A 16,995-nucleotide genomic window follows, 5' to 3' on the forward strand; every position below is an offset into this window, starting at 1 on the left:
CTTTAGCTGATTACATGTAAAATGATATATAAGGGCATAAATATATTGTGTTATTTACTTAACTCTTAATTAAACCCTAAACCCTGAACTCGCCATCCCCTTGTGGTCTGATGGCACCCGGGTTGGACCTTCAAATGGAAGGTCTCAGGATCGATTCCCATCACATGCATGGGTCGGAATAATTTGTTGAAAAAAGGGTCCAGGAAGGACTAGGTGACCTTGGAACCAAGTGGGGTCTGGAACTGGGGAACCAGGGTCTAGATGGAACAATGTGGAACCAAGTAGAACCAGGAATAGGGAAGGTGGAACAAAGTGGGGTCTAGGCACAACGATGTGTAACCAAGTAGAACCAGGAACAAGGAAACCAAGGGTGGAACAAAGTGGGGTCAGGGGTCAGCAGGAATTGGGGAACCCAGAAGTGTTACACTTAGTCTAATTTAATATTCAATTAAATCCACTCTAGCCTGTGCCATAATATTGACCCAAGAACAACTCCAAAACCTATCAAATTTTGGAATGCCAAAATTCCCATATTTCTTCACAATTCCATACAGCCCCAAGCTGCAAATCCACCCAGTATAAAACAAGCAACCCGCAGCTCAATATTAAAGCATCATCTAGGGGTAATGTAGCAGCAACCCTCCACTAATATAATTCGATAATTATAACACCCAAATATGTGAAAATTTTATTTAATTTTATTTTATATACACCATACACCATAGTTTCATTAAAACACAACTACATGATAATTTCGATATAACTACAGCTTTGTTAATTGTTACACAATATACACTCAAAAATGTGAAATGTTATTCAATTTCATTTTATATATATTGTAGTTTCATTTCAACACGCCTACAGTTTCATTTCAATTCAATTATAGTTTAATTTGATAATATAAAAACAATATGTGAGACAATTTCATTTTAGATACAATGTAGTTTCATTTTGTAATTAACACACCAAAAATACGAGTTTCGTTAAACTGTAACAACAACCGTTTCTTTATTTAAAGAAACGGCACTGTTTTTGGACCATGATCCACAAAGCTTTGTAGGCCATGGCCCACGATATAATTGCTGCCTAGCTTATATAGTCATTAAAAAAAAAATCTATTTCTCTGACGGCTAAGCCCAGCTGCCCACTATCCACTTAATATTTAGCCCATATTACTCATTTTTATTTCTTAAAAAAAAAAAAGTAATGCATTTTTAAATTTAATTTAGCATAGCGCCATAGCGGGCTTTCAAGTCTCATCTCACTCCACAGCCACATGTACGTGTTTCTCGTCTTTCATTTGATTTGTATCTGCTATGCGTGTATCTCTACGTATATATACTGGAATCGACACCTTTGGATGGTGCACGAGCTCACTTGAATCTGTTTGGCCATCTAGTTTGCGGGTGGTGAGTGGATATTGCTTTCTGCAATGCCGGTAAGGTGTTTGATGAATTGTTTGTGAGATTTTCAGTTGTATAGGTGCGAGTGGATGTCTGCTTCTTTGCCTAATTTCAACAAGTTGTTGACGAGTTAATTGAACAATGTTGGTGAAACGTGCGTTTTGGAGTTACGTTTCCACTTCCGGCTTCTCTTCGTTGGCAGCTACGAATTTGCTTAAATGCGGGGATGTTTTGAAGCAAGCTCGGGTGTTTACGGAAGTAGATGTTGTTGAATACTCGAAGCTGAGTCATGATACCAACCCCTTGCATTTTGACTCAGAATGTGCCAAGCTTGCTGGATTCAGTGACAGGCTTGTTCCTGGAATGTTGGTCGCTTCCTTATTCCCAAGAACCATCGCTTCAAATTTTGTAAGTCCGACTCATCAATTTTTTATACTTTTATCAAGTCATTTTGTTTAAGCCTCATTTCTCTTTTGGTGTTTGGAAATACTTGTAGCCGGGAGCTGTATATGTTTCGCAAATGTTGCAGTTCAAGTTGCCAGTGTACATTGGAGAGGAGATAGTTGGTGAAATATGTGCAACAAATATCAAGGTTCTGAAAGCAAAACATGTGTAGGTTGCCCTGGCTGAATCCCCCCTAATTTCATGTATTTTCATCTAGATTCCATGTTCCTTCTTCTCCAAGCTCTTCAATTCGTTTTGATTGTCAGGGTCAAATTTTTCACCAAATGCTTCAAACGTGATGGCGCGCTTGTTATTGATGGCGAGGCCACAGCGATCCTGCGGAGTCTGAACAAAGAACCAGCTCGACAGTGACTGTCGAGCTGAAGAACAAAAAATTATTTCTTGTTTAATGGTCAAAATGCATGATTTTGGTGTACTCGATTGTTGCCCGCAGAACAACACAAAGTTCTTCCCCGTTTAATGGTCGAAATGCATGCTTTTCCAGTAACCAGTTTTTGTTGAGCAAAGTAGAAATTAGAATTATGGACTGAATTTTGACAAACAAAATAAATTGACTTTATTGCTAATGTTAGAAAATACTATTTTATGTGGCTCAAATGCATGGAGAATAAGTCTTCCACGTTGCATGCACGTCCTTGTTGGTCTCGATTCTTCACGCCATGCCGCAACACGTTTCCATGTTTCATGCGATTATTTCTCTTGTTTGTAATGTATAAATAGCTTTGTGTTTTGCTTTGTTTAATACACATCAATTCAATATATATTATATTCATTCTTTCTTTCTCACATAGCATACTTATATATATATATATATTATATTCTTGATAGTAATATATATATATATATTTATATTTTCATTCTTATTAATTCTTTTGTCATTTTTATATATTTCCCTATTATTTAACTTCTATAATTCTCAATTTTCGATTCTTCGCTTCCGCATTATTCCGCTATATTCCTAACAAGTGGTATCAGAGCGGTTTATTTGAGAATTATTTTCAAAGATGTCGATTGTCACTAAGTTCGATATCGAGAAGTTCGACGGGAAAATTAGCTTCTCTATCTGGAAGGTTCAGATGGAAGCCGTTCTAACCCAGAACGGTTTGAAGAAAGCGCTAGCTGGGAAGAAGAAGAAACCGGCTGCAATGACAGATGAAGATTGGGAAGATTTGGATGACAAGGCACGCTCAACCATTCAATTGTGCCTGTCTAAAGAGGTTCTACGTGAAGTGGTAAGTGAGAAGACTACGTCAGATTTATGGTCCGAGCTGGAGTCGCTTTATATGGCCAAGTCTCTGGCGAACAAGCTACGCCTGAAGGAGCGTCTGTACACAATCCGTATGACGGAATGTACTTCGATTAAATCTCACTTGGATGAATTCAATTCTATTTTATTGGACTTGGAAAATATTGATGTCATAATTGAAGATGAGGATCGTGCTGTTTTATTGCTTGTCTCTCTCCCTAATTCATACAAGCATTTCAAAGAAATTATGCTGTATGGTAATAGTAGTGATACCCTTACTTTCGACAATGTTAAGTCGAACCTATTGTCCAAAGAAAAGTTTGACTTTGAAATTAAGTCTGAGGACAAAGGTGAAGGCTTGACCGTAAGGGGTCGTTCACTTGAATCAGGGAGTAGCAATAAAAATTCTAGATCCAAGTCCAAAGGACATAAGTCCAACAAGTCATGCAAGTACTGCAAGAAGCATGGTCATGATGTGACTGAATGCTTCAAGTTGAAAAACAAGCAAGAGAGAGAAAAGAAGTCCGCTGAAGCTAGTGTTGTTGAAAGTGATTCAGATGGTGATGTGTTGTTATCTGTTAGCTCCGGTGAGAAACGGAGTGAAACTGAGTGGATTTTGGACTCTGGTTGTACATTCCACATGTGTCCCCACAAAGATTGGTTCATCTCTCTGGAACCGGTTGATGGTGGAGTTGTCTTGCTGGGTAATGATACCCAATGCAAGGTTAGTGGAATTGGAAGTGTTCAGATTAAAACTCATGATAACGTTGTCAGGACTCTTACCAATGTTCGGTATATTCCTGATTTGAAACGCAATCTGATATCATTGGGCACCTTGGAATCTCTGGGGTGCAAGTACATAGCTGAAGGTGGAGTTCTAAAGGTCATCAAAGGCTCTTCTGTTCTCATGAAAGCTTCTCGTTCTGGAAGCTTGTATGTCTTGCATGGCAGTACTGTGACAGGTTCAGTAGCGGTATCCTCATCGATGTCTGATGCGAATCTCACTCAATTATGGCATATGCGTCTGGGGCATATGAGTGAGAAAGGCATGCATCTCCTGAGCAAGAAAGGTTTCCTTGTTGGTTCAGGTACGGGTAAATTACAATTTTGTGAGCATTGTGTTTTTGGGAAACAAAAGAGGGTTAGTTTCTCTACTGCTACACACCGTACCAAAGATGTATTGGAATATATACATTCTGATTTATGGGGACCAACTAAATTCCAGTCTATGGGAGGCTGTAGATATTTTATGTCTATTATTGATGACTTTTCTCGTAAAGTCTGGGTCTATTTCCTGAAACATAAAAATCAGGCATTTTCTATTTTCAAGAAGTGGAAAATACTTGTTGAGACTCAGATAGGTAAAAAAGTCAAGAAGCTCAGGACAGACAATGGCTTGGAGTTCTGTGAGTCAGATTTCAATGACTTTTGTGCGGCAAATGGAATCGCCAGGCACAAGACCTTGCCTGGTAAACCCCAGCAAAATGGTGTTGCCGAACGTTTGAACAGGACTCTATTGGAAAGAGCGCGTTGTATGCTCTCTAATGCTGGGTTATGGAAACGACGTGATTTTTGGGCCGAGGCCGTTTCTACTGCTTGCTATTTGGTAAATAGATCTCCACATTCATCCCTTGATTTCAAAATTCCAGAGGAAGTTTGGTCAGGTAATCCTGTTGATTACTCTATCTTAAGAGTTTTTGGATGTCCTGCTTATGCTCATTCCAGTACGGGTAAATTAAATCCGAGAGCTGTCAAATGCATTTTCCTTGGTTATGCTTCTGAGTCAAAAGGGTATCGTCTATGGTCTCCTGATTCTCGGAAAATCATTCTGAGTCGAGATATCACTTTTGATGAAAATGCACTACTTTCTTCTGGAAAAGTTCCCAGTACAGGTGAGACACAGAGTACTGGTGAGAAGGTGGAGTTTGAATTCAGGCCTATTGATAGTGTTACTACTGCTGACGGTAATACTAAAGATGATGCATCTACTAGCACAACACCTCTCGTCGAGCCACAACGAGAGTATTCCATTGCTATGGATCGTCCTAGGAGGACAATTAAAAAACCTGCTAGGTATGCTAGTGATGATGAAACCAACATAGTTGCTTATGCACTTTCAGTCACACAGGAAGTTGATGGTGATCCATCCTGATATTCTGAAGCTTTTCCTATTGCTAAGTTCAAGCAGTGCTTGAGTTTAGTCGATTATTCCAGTTGTTAATTTCCACAGATGAATTTGATCCAAGGTGGAGATTGTTAGAAAATACTATTTTATGTGGCTCAAATGCATGGAGAATAAGTCTTCCACGTTGCATGCACGTCCTTGTTGGTCTCGATTCTTCACGCCATGCCGCAACACGTTTCCATGTTTCATGCGATTATTTCTCTTGTTTGTAATGTATAAATAGCTTTGTGTTTTGCTTTGTTTAATACACATCAATTCAATATATATTATATTCATTCTTTCTTTCTCACATAGCATACTTATATATATATATTATATTCTTGATAGTAATATATATATATATTTATATTTTCATTCTTATTAATTCTTTTGTCATTTTTATATATTTCCCTATTATTTAACTTCTATAATTCTCAATTTTCGATTCTTCGCTTCCGCATTATTCCGCTATATTCCTAACAGCTAATTCTACCGTCAACAACTCAAAACTATGAAGAACCGGAGGATGTTTAAGTTAAGAGTTAATTCCAGCAATGGTCCACCGATTATGTTGATTTTTCACATTTAGTCTCCGTTTTTTAATTTGGACAATTTAATCATCCCACTATTAAATTTTTTCCAATTGAGGTCCTTCCATTAAGTGCTGGTTAAGTGGGTGTCAATTCGAGGGATAAAATCGTCTTTTCCTTACTCGGTGCATAAATCTGAACCAGAATTTATAACGTCGTCAGTGCCGCCATTAATGCAAATCCTCATCATCATCACAACCTAGAGCTTCAACTCCTGACGACAACCTCGTCGTCGAGCCACCTCGATGTCTCGGTATCGTCGAAGATAGACGACGCCGACCATTGCACTCAGCTGCAGCTCTCCATCGGCTCCTCGAACTACACTGAGAGGAGCAACAACGGCGAGGCGGCGGAGAACGAGAAATAGAGCTTCAGGGCGATGAAGGAGGAGGCGCGGGAGCAGCTGAGGGCGGGGATGGAGGAGAAAGCGTACGCGAAGGAGGCGAGACAGCAGGCGAAGAAGCAGATCGAGTTAGCGAAGCAAGAGTTCGCGAACACCAAGAGGATCAGACAGCAAGCGCAGGCGGATTTGAACAAAGCGCAGGCGTTGAGAGAGCACGCCATCCAGCAAATCAACTCCACGCTCTTGCAGATCACCTTCCATGCCTGCAAGCACCGGTTCCAAGCTTCCGGCATAGTTTCTAGCCGCCCCGAAAATGCTTTGGTGTTCAACTATATCTCCTTGGCTTTAATGGAGAGCTGCGACCTAGACGGAAAAAAGTGATACCTTCAATTCGTCTTTCTATATTATAATTGTTCTTCATTGTCTCTTCAAACTTTTTTATATTCGAATTTAAAAAAGTTCCGCTTTTGCATTGTCTTTTTGTTTCTGTTGAAAAAAGTCATCCAACAACTTTCTCAACGTGAATAATGTTTCATCACTTGTAATGAATGATTTTTACAAGATGACCATGTTTGTTAAAATGAATGGTTCATATTATTTTGGTTCAGAATTTTTTTATGATTTTTCTTATTTACCCTTTATTTTATTATTTTCTTCCCTTAAATAACTATACATTTTGTTTGTATAAACTTTAGCAACGAAATATTCTGTTCACTATTTATTATAAAGAGATATAATTTCATTAGTTATATTATCTTTATTTTCTACAATTCAAAGATTCATTACATGCCAAGACATTATGGTCTAATGGCATAAGGTTGCACTCCCATATGGGAGGTTGTGGGCTCGAGCCGTGCTTCAATAGGTTCACAAAGTAGTTATGAACATATACTACATTGTAATAGAGTCAGTAGCATTAAAAAAAAAAAAAAAATTACTGGCACTGTTTGATAAAATAGTTAGTATATCAATTAATTTTGACTTATTTGATCATTATTAATTGTTTGACTTGGTTAAAAAATCAATATAAGTGTTTGGTTAATTAATTTTTGTAACTCTAAAATGCTAAAATTCAAAAAATTGTTCAAAACAACTTTTTTAATTAGTTTTTTAAGAAAAAAATATACCAAACAACTATCAGCTAACAACTAATTTATCAAACACATTTTTACAAATCGATCAATTTTACCAACTAGTTATACCCTCTAATTAACATAATCAGATAACGGCTAACAGCCATTTACAAAAGCAGAACACTTCCACAAGTTTTGAGCTCGTTCAGAAAAGGTCATCAATATTTTGACAAACTTGCCGATAGGGTTTTCAGGAGATTTCGGTCCTCTAAAATGGTAATAAACGAACTCATATTTGCACCAAAGTTGAGCTATGAACATTTTTACCCAAGTAAAAGAGTTCCACAAAATTTTTAGTCCGTTATAAAATGGTCACCGATATTCTAAAAAATTCGCCGGTATGATTTTCAAAAGCGTCTGGTCCTCGAATATGGTAAAAGACGAATTCCAAATACCACCAAAACTAAGGTATGTACATTTCAACTCAAGTAGTAGATTTACATAGGTTTTGAATACGTTTGGAAAAGGTTACCGGTATAATAAAAAACTCGCTTATAGAAATTCCGAGAGAGTCCAAGTTTCAAATATGGTAAGAAACGAACTCTGAATTTCACTATGGTAATGACTCGAGACGGTTAGGAATTAATATTTGCTACTTGTCTCAGAACATGGGATTTCGCTTGGTATATCCAACTATGGTTCATGTCTCATCATAACCCACATTTACAATTTTTATTTTCTTTGCCTAAAAAAAGTGACTGAAATTTTATTGAAAATATAATTTTGTTTATTTTTTGCTTAGATTTTAATATTTGCCTAAGCAAATGAAAAAATAGTATCTATTGCTGTCCACAACTCGAAGGGAAGCGAAGCAAAAGATAATATGGATTGCATCAATAGCTCACGAAATAGGAAACAATGATATATGGGATAATTCTCAACACTTCCAAACTGCATAATTTGCAAAGTAAAACATACAAGTCGTATCTTCTTTCTACGGCCTATAGCTAAAACATGTACCAAATCTATAGAACCTATAGCAAATAAACTAGACCATACATTACCAGTTGTTATGCCATGGACCCGGGTCCATGTTGCAAAGTGGACACTGGTCCTAAATTGGGTAATTTTAGTATTGGAATTGTGAACTTCTAGAATATAAATTGTGTTTTCTAAGTTTTGAGAATTTGTAAAATGTAAATACATTACAAAGTCATCACAAATTGTGAATTTTTAAAAAGAAAATTGTGAACATTTAGTATGTAAATGGTGCATCTTTGAACACGAATCCACCTTACAAGGTGGACCCAGGTCCATAGCATAATTTGCCATTCACTACAGTGAATGGCTATCATTTCAACCTTCAATCATCAGTAAAGATTAACGAGTCATCTAGAACTTTGCAATGAATCTCTATTAATTTGTATTGCTTCTTAACCTACATCAAGCTCATAACAACTTTGAGGGGAAAATAAAAGTTAAAAAGCGTGTATACCTCTTCTAAACACAGAGAGAAGATTTTGATGGGGCTAGTAAAGAAAAAATACAAATTTGAATTCGCTCAAATGTAGAATTTAGAATTGGACAATTACCAAAATATACCTAGAGGCACCATCAAAGAACTGTAACACCTATTGAAAAATAATTAGAGCTTGTACTCACCAACATGCATCCACTTAGTAGAAGACCACTTGTTTCCTCTTATAACAGGGCAACCACCTAGAATAAATAGAACCAAATTGGTTTAAAACAAGGAAGAAATCTACAAGGCAATCTCATAAAGTGAAGGTCTCTATAAAAGAACAAATATGCAGACGATTTAGTGCTCTTGTTTGGCCGGCTGGACATTATGATTATTTAATAAATAAATAAAACACACACACACACACACACAAAGGCTTTTTCAACTATGAAGCTTCTTCAAAACTAGCTTTTGCCTTTTATAATTTTATTTGGTTTTAAAAGCCTTTTTCCATTTTAGCGTTTGGAGTAAGATAGCCAAACAAGCACTTAGAATTCACTAATAATAGAGTTCATGTGATGTGTATTAATATATGTTGTCAGGTATCTTAGTGTTGGTTAATAACAGGAAACACAGTAAATTATAGTAATTGTACAGACACACAAGTGATATCTACTTGTCATCAACCACAGAATACTTGAAAGTAAACTGCCATCTCAACAGTTAACACAAAGTAGATCATAAACAAAATGTTGATCTTTCTTGATCCCACTTTCTCATTTTGCTGGATTGTATACCAACAACTCAATAAGGATGGGTATTTGACAGCTTGTAATGAAAAATAAAAAAATAAAAAATAAAAAGAGCACATTTACCATGCAAACTTGATGGGTCCAAGGTTGCATCAGGCCTCATGCTCCAAAAAAGTAACGCATCACCCATTTTTGGTTTCACAGAAAGGCCCCTTTTCGCACATTCTGACATCTCATTCCACCCAGGCATAGAGCTAAAATTGCCTTTCACCGAAGGAAAAACTGTCTCACCCCCTTCTTCAACATCTGAACTGCGGAGTCCCAAAATATAAAAGGAGTTACAAACCCTTTTTGCAATATATCTAAAGGTATCAATACATCAAGTTCCATTGTTCACTTCAATAAATGTTTGTAAGTGCATCTAATAAAACAATAAAGGATGCATGAGACGTACAGATACATGAGTAGAGTAGCTAGACGTTGTGCCCCATTCTTCGTGTTGAATTCATCAAGAAAATAATCAAAATGAGGCTCATATTTTTGTCCAACTTCATAGTGGAGAACTTGTAGACCTTCTCCATGCTCTGAGTCAATTTACCAAAGTTAGGAAACTTGGAAAAATGAATTAATTAAATCAGTGAAAGGATGCATAGAGGTAAGAAGAATCACACTAATTAAGAGTAAGAGATCCCAACCAACCAAATATAAACTGACAATAAGTCTTTGTAAATGATATGATTGCAATTCTAGATTATAAGTACAGCTATATCAGTAAATTTAGCACCACTTGGCATTCGGTATTCTATGTGACTATGTCTGCATTTTCATGTAACAGTGATCAAAACATCTAATGTGGAACATGGTAAATGATTGAAGAGAATCAATGTTTTCATACCTACAGGAATAAATGTGTAGTCTGCTATCCTTTTCTCAATGTTCTTAATAACTTTATCATGTCCCCTCCTTAAAAACATTCCTGAACTTGTGCGAACCCTGAAATGAAAAAACAATAAAATCCTAAGTTCAATATCAGGCAGAAGGGGTGGAAATCATGAACGGGAATTGAGGCATTAGCAATTCAGACCTGCTGTCTTTACTTTTACCAGTTTTGCTATCTACAACAGTAGACTTTGCCATGTGAGGTTTGGCTAAATTTATCAAGTATTCACATTCTGCCTTGGACTGTTAAAACATGGAGGACATGCAAAATTAATCATCTCTTACTCTGTCTTTTCAGTAAGGACATGAAATAATGGCAAATATGAAACCAGGCAGAATGAAACTATCAAGATCAGATAAGCATATTACAAGTGTCCATGGAAAACCAATTGCTGAAAAAAATCCTAGAAAGTAATTTATTACTGTACAATAATAATAATAATAATAATAATAATAATAATAAATTTAAAAAATATAAAGATAAAATCGAAAAATATAAATAAAATCCCACCTATCATTAACAGAAACAATAATACCATAGAAATGCCAAAAACTCAAATATCCATAGTCACAGTATGCAATGGTGAAACCTCTCAGAAAGATAACTATTAAGAACAAGGTGCCAACAGTCAAATTAAATTCAGAAGTATCAAAGAACCATAAAAATACAAAGAAAAACAATAGTACATAAAATAAAGGAAAATGAACATCGTGCTAACCAAGAAATTGTGATAAACAAAAGCCCTAGGCTCCCAAGAAAGAATCTCAGTCCATTGTTCTCCCCTTTTCCCGAAACCATCATCCTCCACTCTGCATCAAAACCCGTCTTCTATTAGATATCATCAACGGCTACATACTTCAATTCATAAGGTATCATACATGTATGCATATATATGAAACGATCCATACACATCTAGAGACATGCGCTTGAATCTGATACGACTCCGGATAGAAGAGGGTTCATCGTCAGATCCAATAGGGAGATTGAGTATTCCTAGAGCGAGGAGCATCAGAAGCACAAGTGTCAGCATTAGAAGCATGGAGAGCACCAAAGACATGGTCGAGGTTCTCCTCCCTTGGTGCCTACTCCCCCTTGGCTTCGCCATTGTTAAACAGCTCGGCCCAGTTTACAAATTTACAGGAATCCTAACACTAGATTTATCGATCGATCAGTGAATTTGCACATCACACCCGATTTGTCGCCGGAGGTTTTACAGTTGATTCTAAAAAGAAAAAAATAAATAAAAAACGTTGACCCAGGCGGGCTTTGCCTTTGCGTGTGTGTATATATATTTGGCCGTTGGGGTTGGGAAATGAATCATTTTACGAAAAATATATTTCTTTTTAGTATTTGGTTGTATTATGAACTTGGTGTTTTTGATTTATATTTTTAAAAATGAGTATAATTATATAATTAAGTATTTTAATTTTTTTATTTAAAATATAACATGTATAATAATATATAATAATATAATAACAATTTTAAATATAATAAAAAATAATTAATCAAAGTCTTGTAATTCAGAACAATAATGATAATAATACGAAGTAATCTACTATACTAATAAGAGCCCAAGAGAGTTAGGACTATTATAGGTAGAAAAAATGGCGGTCAAGTTTTTTAATCAAATGAATGGCTCAGGATCATATTTTAATTTTTTCTTAAGATTTACTAATTTATCCTTAATGAATATGATTATTCGTTAACTTTTCCGTTAAATATTATCTTTTCCGTTAATTTCTGTTAGTCCACCGTTAACTTATTCATTGATTTCAATAAGAAAGGTCTTAAGTTCGAAGTTCGAACCTCATCCCAATCAAAGTTGGCATATTTAGTACTCTGTTTTAATTTTATTAAATTAAATAATAATTTAGTAGTTACAACAAAAAATAATAAATATGCATTTCGATCTTTAATTTAGAATTATGTATCTACAATGTTTTTATTCAAAAAAAAAAATATTCATTACCAATAAATTAAATAGGAGAAATAATTTCATTAGTTATATTGTCTTTATTTTTCTCCAATATAAAAATTCTTTACATTCAAATTCATCAATTGATTATATTCGCTACATTGTCCCTACAATGTCTTTATTAAAAAAAAAATTATTCATTATCAATAAATTAATTAAGAGAAATAATTTTATTATATTATATTGTCTTTATTTTTCTCCAATGTAAAAATTTTTTACATTCAAATTCATCCATTGATCATATTCACTACATTGCCTATTATCTTTTTTGTGCACTATTTTTTTTAATTAAATATCAAAGTTATAATACAAAATAATGTTATATATTTATTTACCAAGTATTTTATTAATACCATGAAAAAATTAAGAAAAATATAATTAATAAAGTCAATCATATTAACTACTTGAGAAATTTGTTGACAAAGAGAGTATTCAAATCACACAACAAATTGAAGTGAGAACTATCTCGTAAAGTCCTTGTTGACAATCAGTAGTTAGTGGTTAGCGTTAGCGGATTATATTAGCTGATTTGACCAGCGAATTATATCAACGGTTGGTAAAAAAATATTTGAAAAAAATTAGCTTTTTAGATTAACATGTAAAATGACCTAAGGGTATACATATATTTAATAATAATAATAATAATAATAATAATAATAATAATAATAATAATAATAATAATAATTGTTTTAAAAAATTAAAAAATATATATATAATTATGCCAATCATATTAACTACTTGGGAGATTTATTTACAAAAAGAGTATTCAAATTACACAACAAATTGAAGTGAAAAACTACATTGCAATGTCATTGTTTGACAATCAACAATTAGCTCTTCAATATTAGTATATATTTAAAATTTTATGCCCTAATTTTTATTTGTTCTCCCTTATGTCCCGTATTTGGTTTCAACCATACCTATACAATTATTTTATTGACAATTATAATCAATCTTGACTATATTATCTTGCATTTGTAAACTTAGAATTACCTATTTAAATACGTAAATTCAACATTCAATTATTTATGCATGAACAATTATAATATAATCCTGCCTTGATATACTTTAAAGTACTTATTAAAAAAAAACATTGGGCATTATCCCAACCGCGCAATGCGCGTAAAAAACTAGTAATAATAATAAGTGGTATAGTGGTGGTGGTGGCGGTACTAATAATAATAACAACAACTGGTGGTGGTATGACGGTGGTGACTGGAGTGGGACGGTAGTGTGGTCTTGTACTGGTGGTGATGATGTTGCTGTAAAAGTTATAAAATGACTTCGAAAAAAAAATGAAAGTCATTTTCATTCAAAACAAGCATATTTTCAAAAGTCAACGAAAATCAATTTTTGTTGACTTGATTTTCTAGACACTGGAAATTCGAACTAGTTTCCAAAGTCCAAACACACCCTTAAAATAAATGTTTGTCTCATGCTCGCAGTAAAATGTAAAATGACGTGAGAGGTAACATATTATCACAAATTCACAATGAATAATTCTACATGTACTCTAAATTTCTACTCTTATTTTGTACTCTCTATATTTGACATGTTTTGATTGCTCGATTTTATAAGGGGTCATGATGTCTATCCATATCTTTTTTTTCTTCCTCCAATAAAAGTTGAACACAAATAGGAGGAAAATGTGAGCGTAAGTTTTTTAGAGTACATGAAGTATTTTTTTTATTCATGAATTTTTACATTTTTTAAAAAAATATAGTAACATAATATCTTCCTACATACTTTCTCAATCTATTAAAGCATAAAGAGTTAATGTCCCCACAAATTTAAACATTAACAAATTCTCCATAAATTTTATTCTGTATTATTAAAAATTATATTCATATATTATATACTTATTTAAAACTATAAACCTTAAACCATAAATATGAAATAGTCATTTTCCTCCATGAAAAACAAACTTTTTTGTTTCTTAATGTGATTTTTTTAAATAAAGGAATGTGATCTTTTTCATCCTTGACTTTTTTTAAGTTGGACTATTTTATGAAATATGTTATGTATGGGCATATTTGGTAAACACAAGTGTATAATTTCCATTTTATGCTTATATAAAATTAAAAAAAAAAAAAAAAAAAAACTCTATAAGCAACTATGATATTAGACAATTAGCAAAAGTGAATTTTTTTAAAAAATATTATGAATATAGTACGAGATGAATGTTATTAAACATGATGCGTCTATATTAATATTTATATACATTAAATTTTGTTTTTATGAACATTATGAACTTAGCTACTATAGCGTAAATGTAAATACATATATGTATATTTAGTTTAGTGTTTATGAACATTAATGTTTATGTTTATAGATATATATAACAAATATTATGAGCATAGCACACAAGTGATGTGTATATGATCCTTTAAAAAAAAAAATGTAATCTCAACACTAAATCATTATAAATTAAAGCAAAATTTGATATTAGGTAATGTACATACTTTATTATAATAAGATATTGTTAGAATATTATATAATATATGATCCTTAAAAAAAAAAAGTAATCTCAACACTAAATCATTATAAATTAAAGCAAAATTTGATATTAGGTAATGTACATACTTTATTATAATAAGATATTGTTAGAATATTATATAATATATATTTTGAGTATTTATTTATTTATTTACATTATTTAAATATGATAAATAATTTAATTATTGAATATATATTATTATACGTGCATCGCACAGATGTTATACTAGTTAGCTTAATAACAAAATTGTCATCTGAACATACACAATGTGACATTATTGATTTTATTACTTGATTCGTATAAATAAATTGCTAAAAGTAATTATTATAAAGGTTTAAATGTTCTATTAATGGTTCAAAACAACTAATACAATTCACTAATTATCAAATACGGAGTATCATTTTTTATGGAAAAATAAATAAAAATAATAATAAGACCAAGAGTAAACTGATGAATTTATTATATTGAGACTCAATCTCATGACCTCTCACTGCACATGGAATAAGTCACTCCGACCATAGGAGCACAATGTGCATAACAAATTGATGAATTTATTAATTAGGCATGTTTTAATTTTATCATCATCTCATAATAATAGTCAAACCAGTTGAATTTCGCCGCAGTTTGAGACCATTGAATATACATAGTTTATAAAGCTGGTATAAGTACCATGTGGCGGAAATATGCATCCTACCAAAAGTACGTGTATTATATATTAGTATACTTTGCATATATTAAATTACGCCTACCCTGTTAAACACTGGCTGGCTAAGCCACAAAGACAACATGATTTTTATGCCCAGTCAGACGTATAGTATTATCTTCCTTTGACTAAACCCTCACCCTCTTCTTGACAAAGTCAATCCCCTCCTGATTCAGACCGTTTCTTTAAACGCACTATTCTTCTATTCCTCTCCAAACATCAGATAGAAAACGCAAACTAACATCTGTATATTTATAGTAACTTATATCGACATACATATCGATCTTAAGCAATGGAAAAGCCAGTGAAGCCATCAAAGGCAAAGATGATTTTGAAGTTCCTGCCAAAATCGGCTGCCATCTCGTTCCAAAGCTTGCCATTCAGCCCAGGCAGAGATAAAAGACCCGCGGCGGCGGCGGATATCAAAACCCATTGCAACAAAGGATTCTCAGGTCCGATCATATCCATTATTCCGGCCGAGGCTCGAAGAAAATCAGGTATGGATACCCAAGAACCAAGCTCGCCCAAAGTTTCATGCATTGGTCAAATCAAGCACAAGAAGAAGATGGCCAAACAGAAGAGGCAGCAGCCACGTGTAGACCCTCTGCCTACTAAGAAAGACTATGCCAGGTCTCTTACAACGTCCTTTCAGGAGATATCGTCTTCGTCGGCGGCTATTGGGAAAATATTTCATGGGAGAAGATCTGATGCTACGGCCGACAGCTCTAGGCTCCGTGTCTGCGAGGACGCGCCGAGTCTGGGTCAGATGAAGCGCTTTGCAAGCGGTCGAGAAACACTGTCGGATTTCAATTGGACTACGGCATCCACGGCGACGGCGCAGGTGGTGCCTCACGGTCGGAAATATTGTTTAGATAATGATAGTGATGATGAATATGAAGAGATTAGTATTCCTTTCTCCGCTCCAATGTTTGGTGGACATGGATCAACAACGTTGCCTTTGGAACCAAGGAAGGAAATTAATCTGTGGAAAAGGAGGACCATGGCTCAACCTAAGCCTCTTCAATTAAACGCCGTGATTAGATCAAAATGAAACACATTGAGTAATCTTCAGAGAAGTAATTTCTTATACTCCGTAATTAAATTTATATTTTCTTTATAATTCTTTCTTGATTTAATTTGTTCACTTCTCGATAAACCAATTAGTTTGTACGTGCAAAAAGTCAAGAACATTTTTTTATACTCTTTTTCAAAAGGGTTGAATCTTCAATCTCAAAAAATCTTTTCTTATAAATTATTAGTTTGTGCGAAAGTCAAGAACATTTTCTTATACTCTTTCCAAAAAGTTAAATCTTCAACCTCAAAGAATCTTTTCTTATAAATTATATTGTTGGATGTATGTATATATTGTTAGAGTAATTCTT

At 34.0% G+C, this 16,995-nt stretch overlaps 3 protein-coding genes across 6 annotated transcripts; 2 read left to right on the top strand and 1 right to left on the bottom strand.

Annotated features, from left to right (window-relative positions):
- Positions 1 to 299: 299 nt before the first annotated feature.
- On the top strand, positions 300 to 2,355 carry LOC109169238 ((R)-specific enoyl-CoA hydratase-like). Of its 4 annotated transcripts, none has more exons than XM_019318093.1 (4): positions 300 to 312; positions 1,490 to 1,811; positions 1,900 to 2,015; positions 2,114 to 2,355. In XM_019318093.1, the coding sequence occupies exons 2-4, from the start codon at positions 1,545 to 1,547 to the stop codon at positions 2,217 to 2,219; spliced, it is 489 nt and encodes a 162-aa protein (XP_019173638.1). In that variant the 5' UTR covers positions 300 to 312; positions 1,490 to 1,544; the 3' UTR covers positions 2,220 to 2,355. The 4 variants fall into 4 exon arrangements, with proteins under 4 accessions (XP_019173638.1, XP_019173636.1, XP_019173637.1 ...); XM_019318091.1 differs by lacking the exon at positions 300 to 312 and adding an exon at positions 913 to 1,278 and having other exon boundaries at positions 1,475 to 1,811; XM_019318092.1 differs by lacking the exon at positions 300 to 312 and adding an exon at positions 1,285 to 1,438 and having other exon boundaries at positions 1,483 to 1,811.
- A 5,858-nt stretch (positions 2,356 to 8,213) lies between these two features.
- Positions 8,214 to 11,716, bottom strand: LOC109169229 (probable prolyl 4-hydroxylase 3). The gene is made up of 8 exons (XM_019318076.1): positions 11,347 to 11,716; positions 11,157 to 11,247; positions 10,583 to 10,680; positions 10,394 to 10,491; positions 9,953 to 10,082; positions 9,622 to 9,809; positions 8,624 to 9,003; positions 8,214 to 8,348 (listed from the first exon to the last, which is right to left on the bottom strand). The coding sequence occupies exons 1-7, from the start codon at positions 11,541 to 11,543 to the stop codon at positions 8,930 to 8,932; spliced, it is 876 nt and encodes a 291-aa protein (XP_019173621.1). The 5' UTR covers positions 11,544 to 11,716; the 3' UTR covers positions 8,214 to 8,348; positions 8,624 to 8,929.
- A 3,953-nt stretch (positions 11,717 to 15,669) lies between these two features.
- LOC109169272 (uncharacterized protein At1g76070-like) lies at positions 15,670 to 16,736 on the top strand. Its single transcript, XM_019318142.1, has one exon. It carries the CDS (start codon positions 15,906 to 15,908, stop codon positions 16,662 to 16,664), a length of 759 nt encoding a protein of 252 aa, XP_019173687.1. The 5' UTR covers positions 15,670 to 15,905; the 3' UTR covers positions 16,665 to 16,736.
- Positions 16,737 to 16,995: the final 259 nt, after the last annotated feature.

This window comes from Ipomoea nil, unplaced genomic scaffold, assembly GCF_001879475.1.
Source record: "Ipomoea nil cultivar Tokyo-kokei standard unplaced genomic scaffold, Asagao_1.1 scaffold3267, whole genome shotgun sequence".
Lineage (NCBI taxonomy): Eukaryota > Viridiplantae > Streptophyta > Magnoliopsida > Solanales > Convolvulaceae > Ipomoea > Ipomoea nil.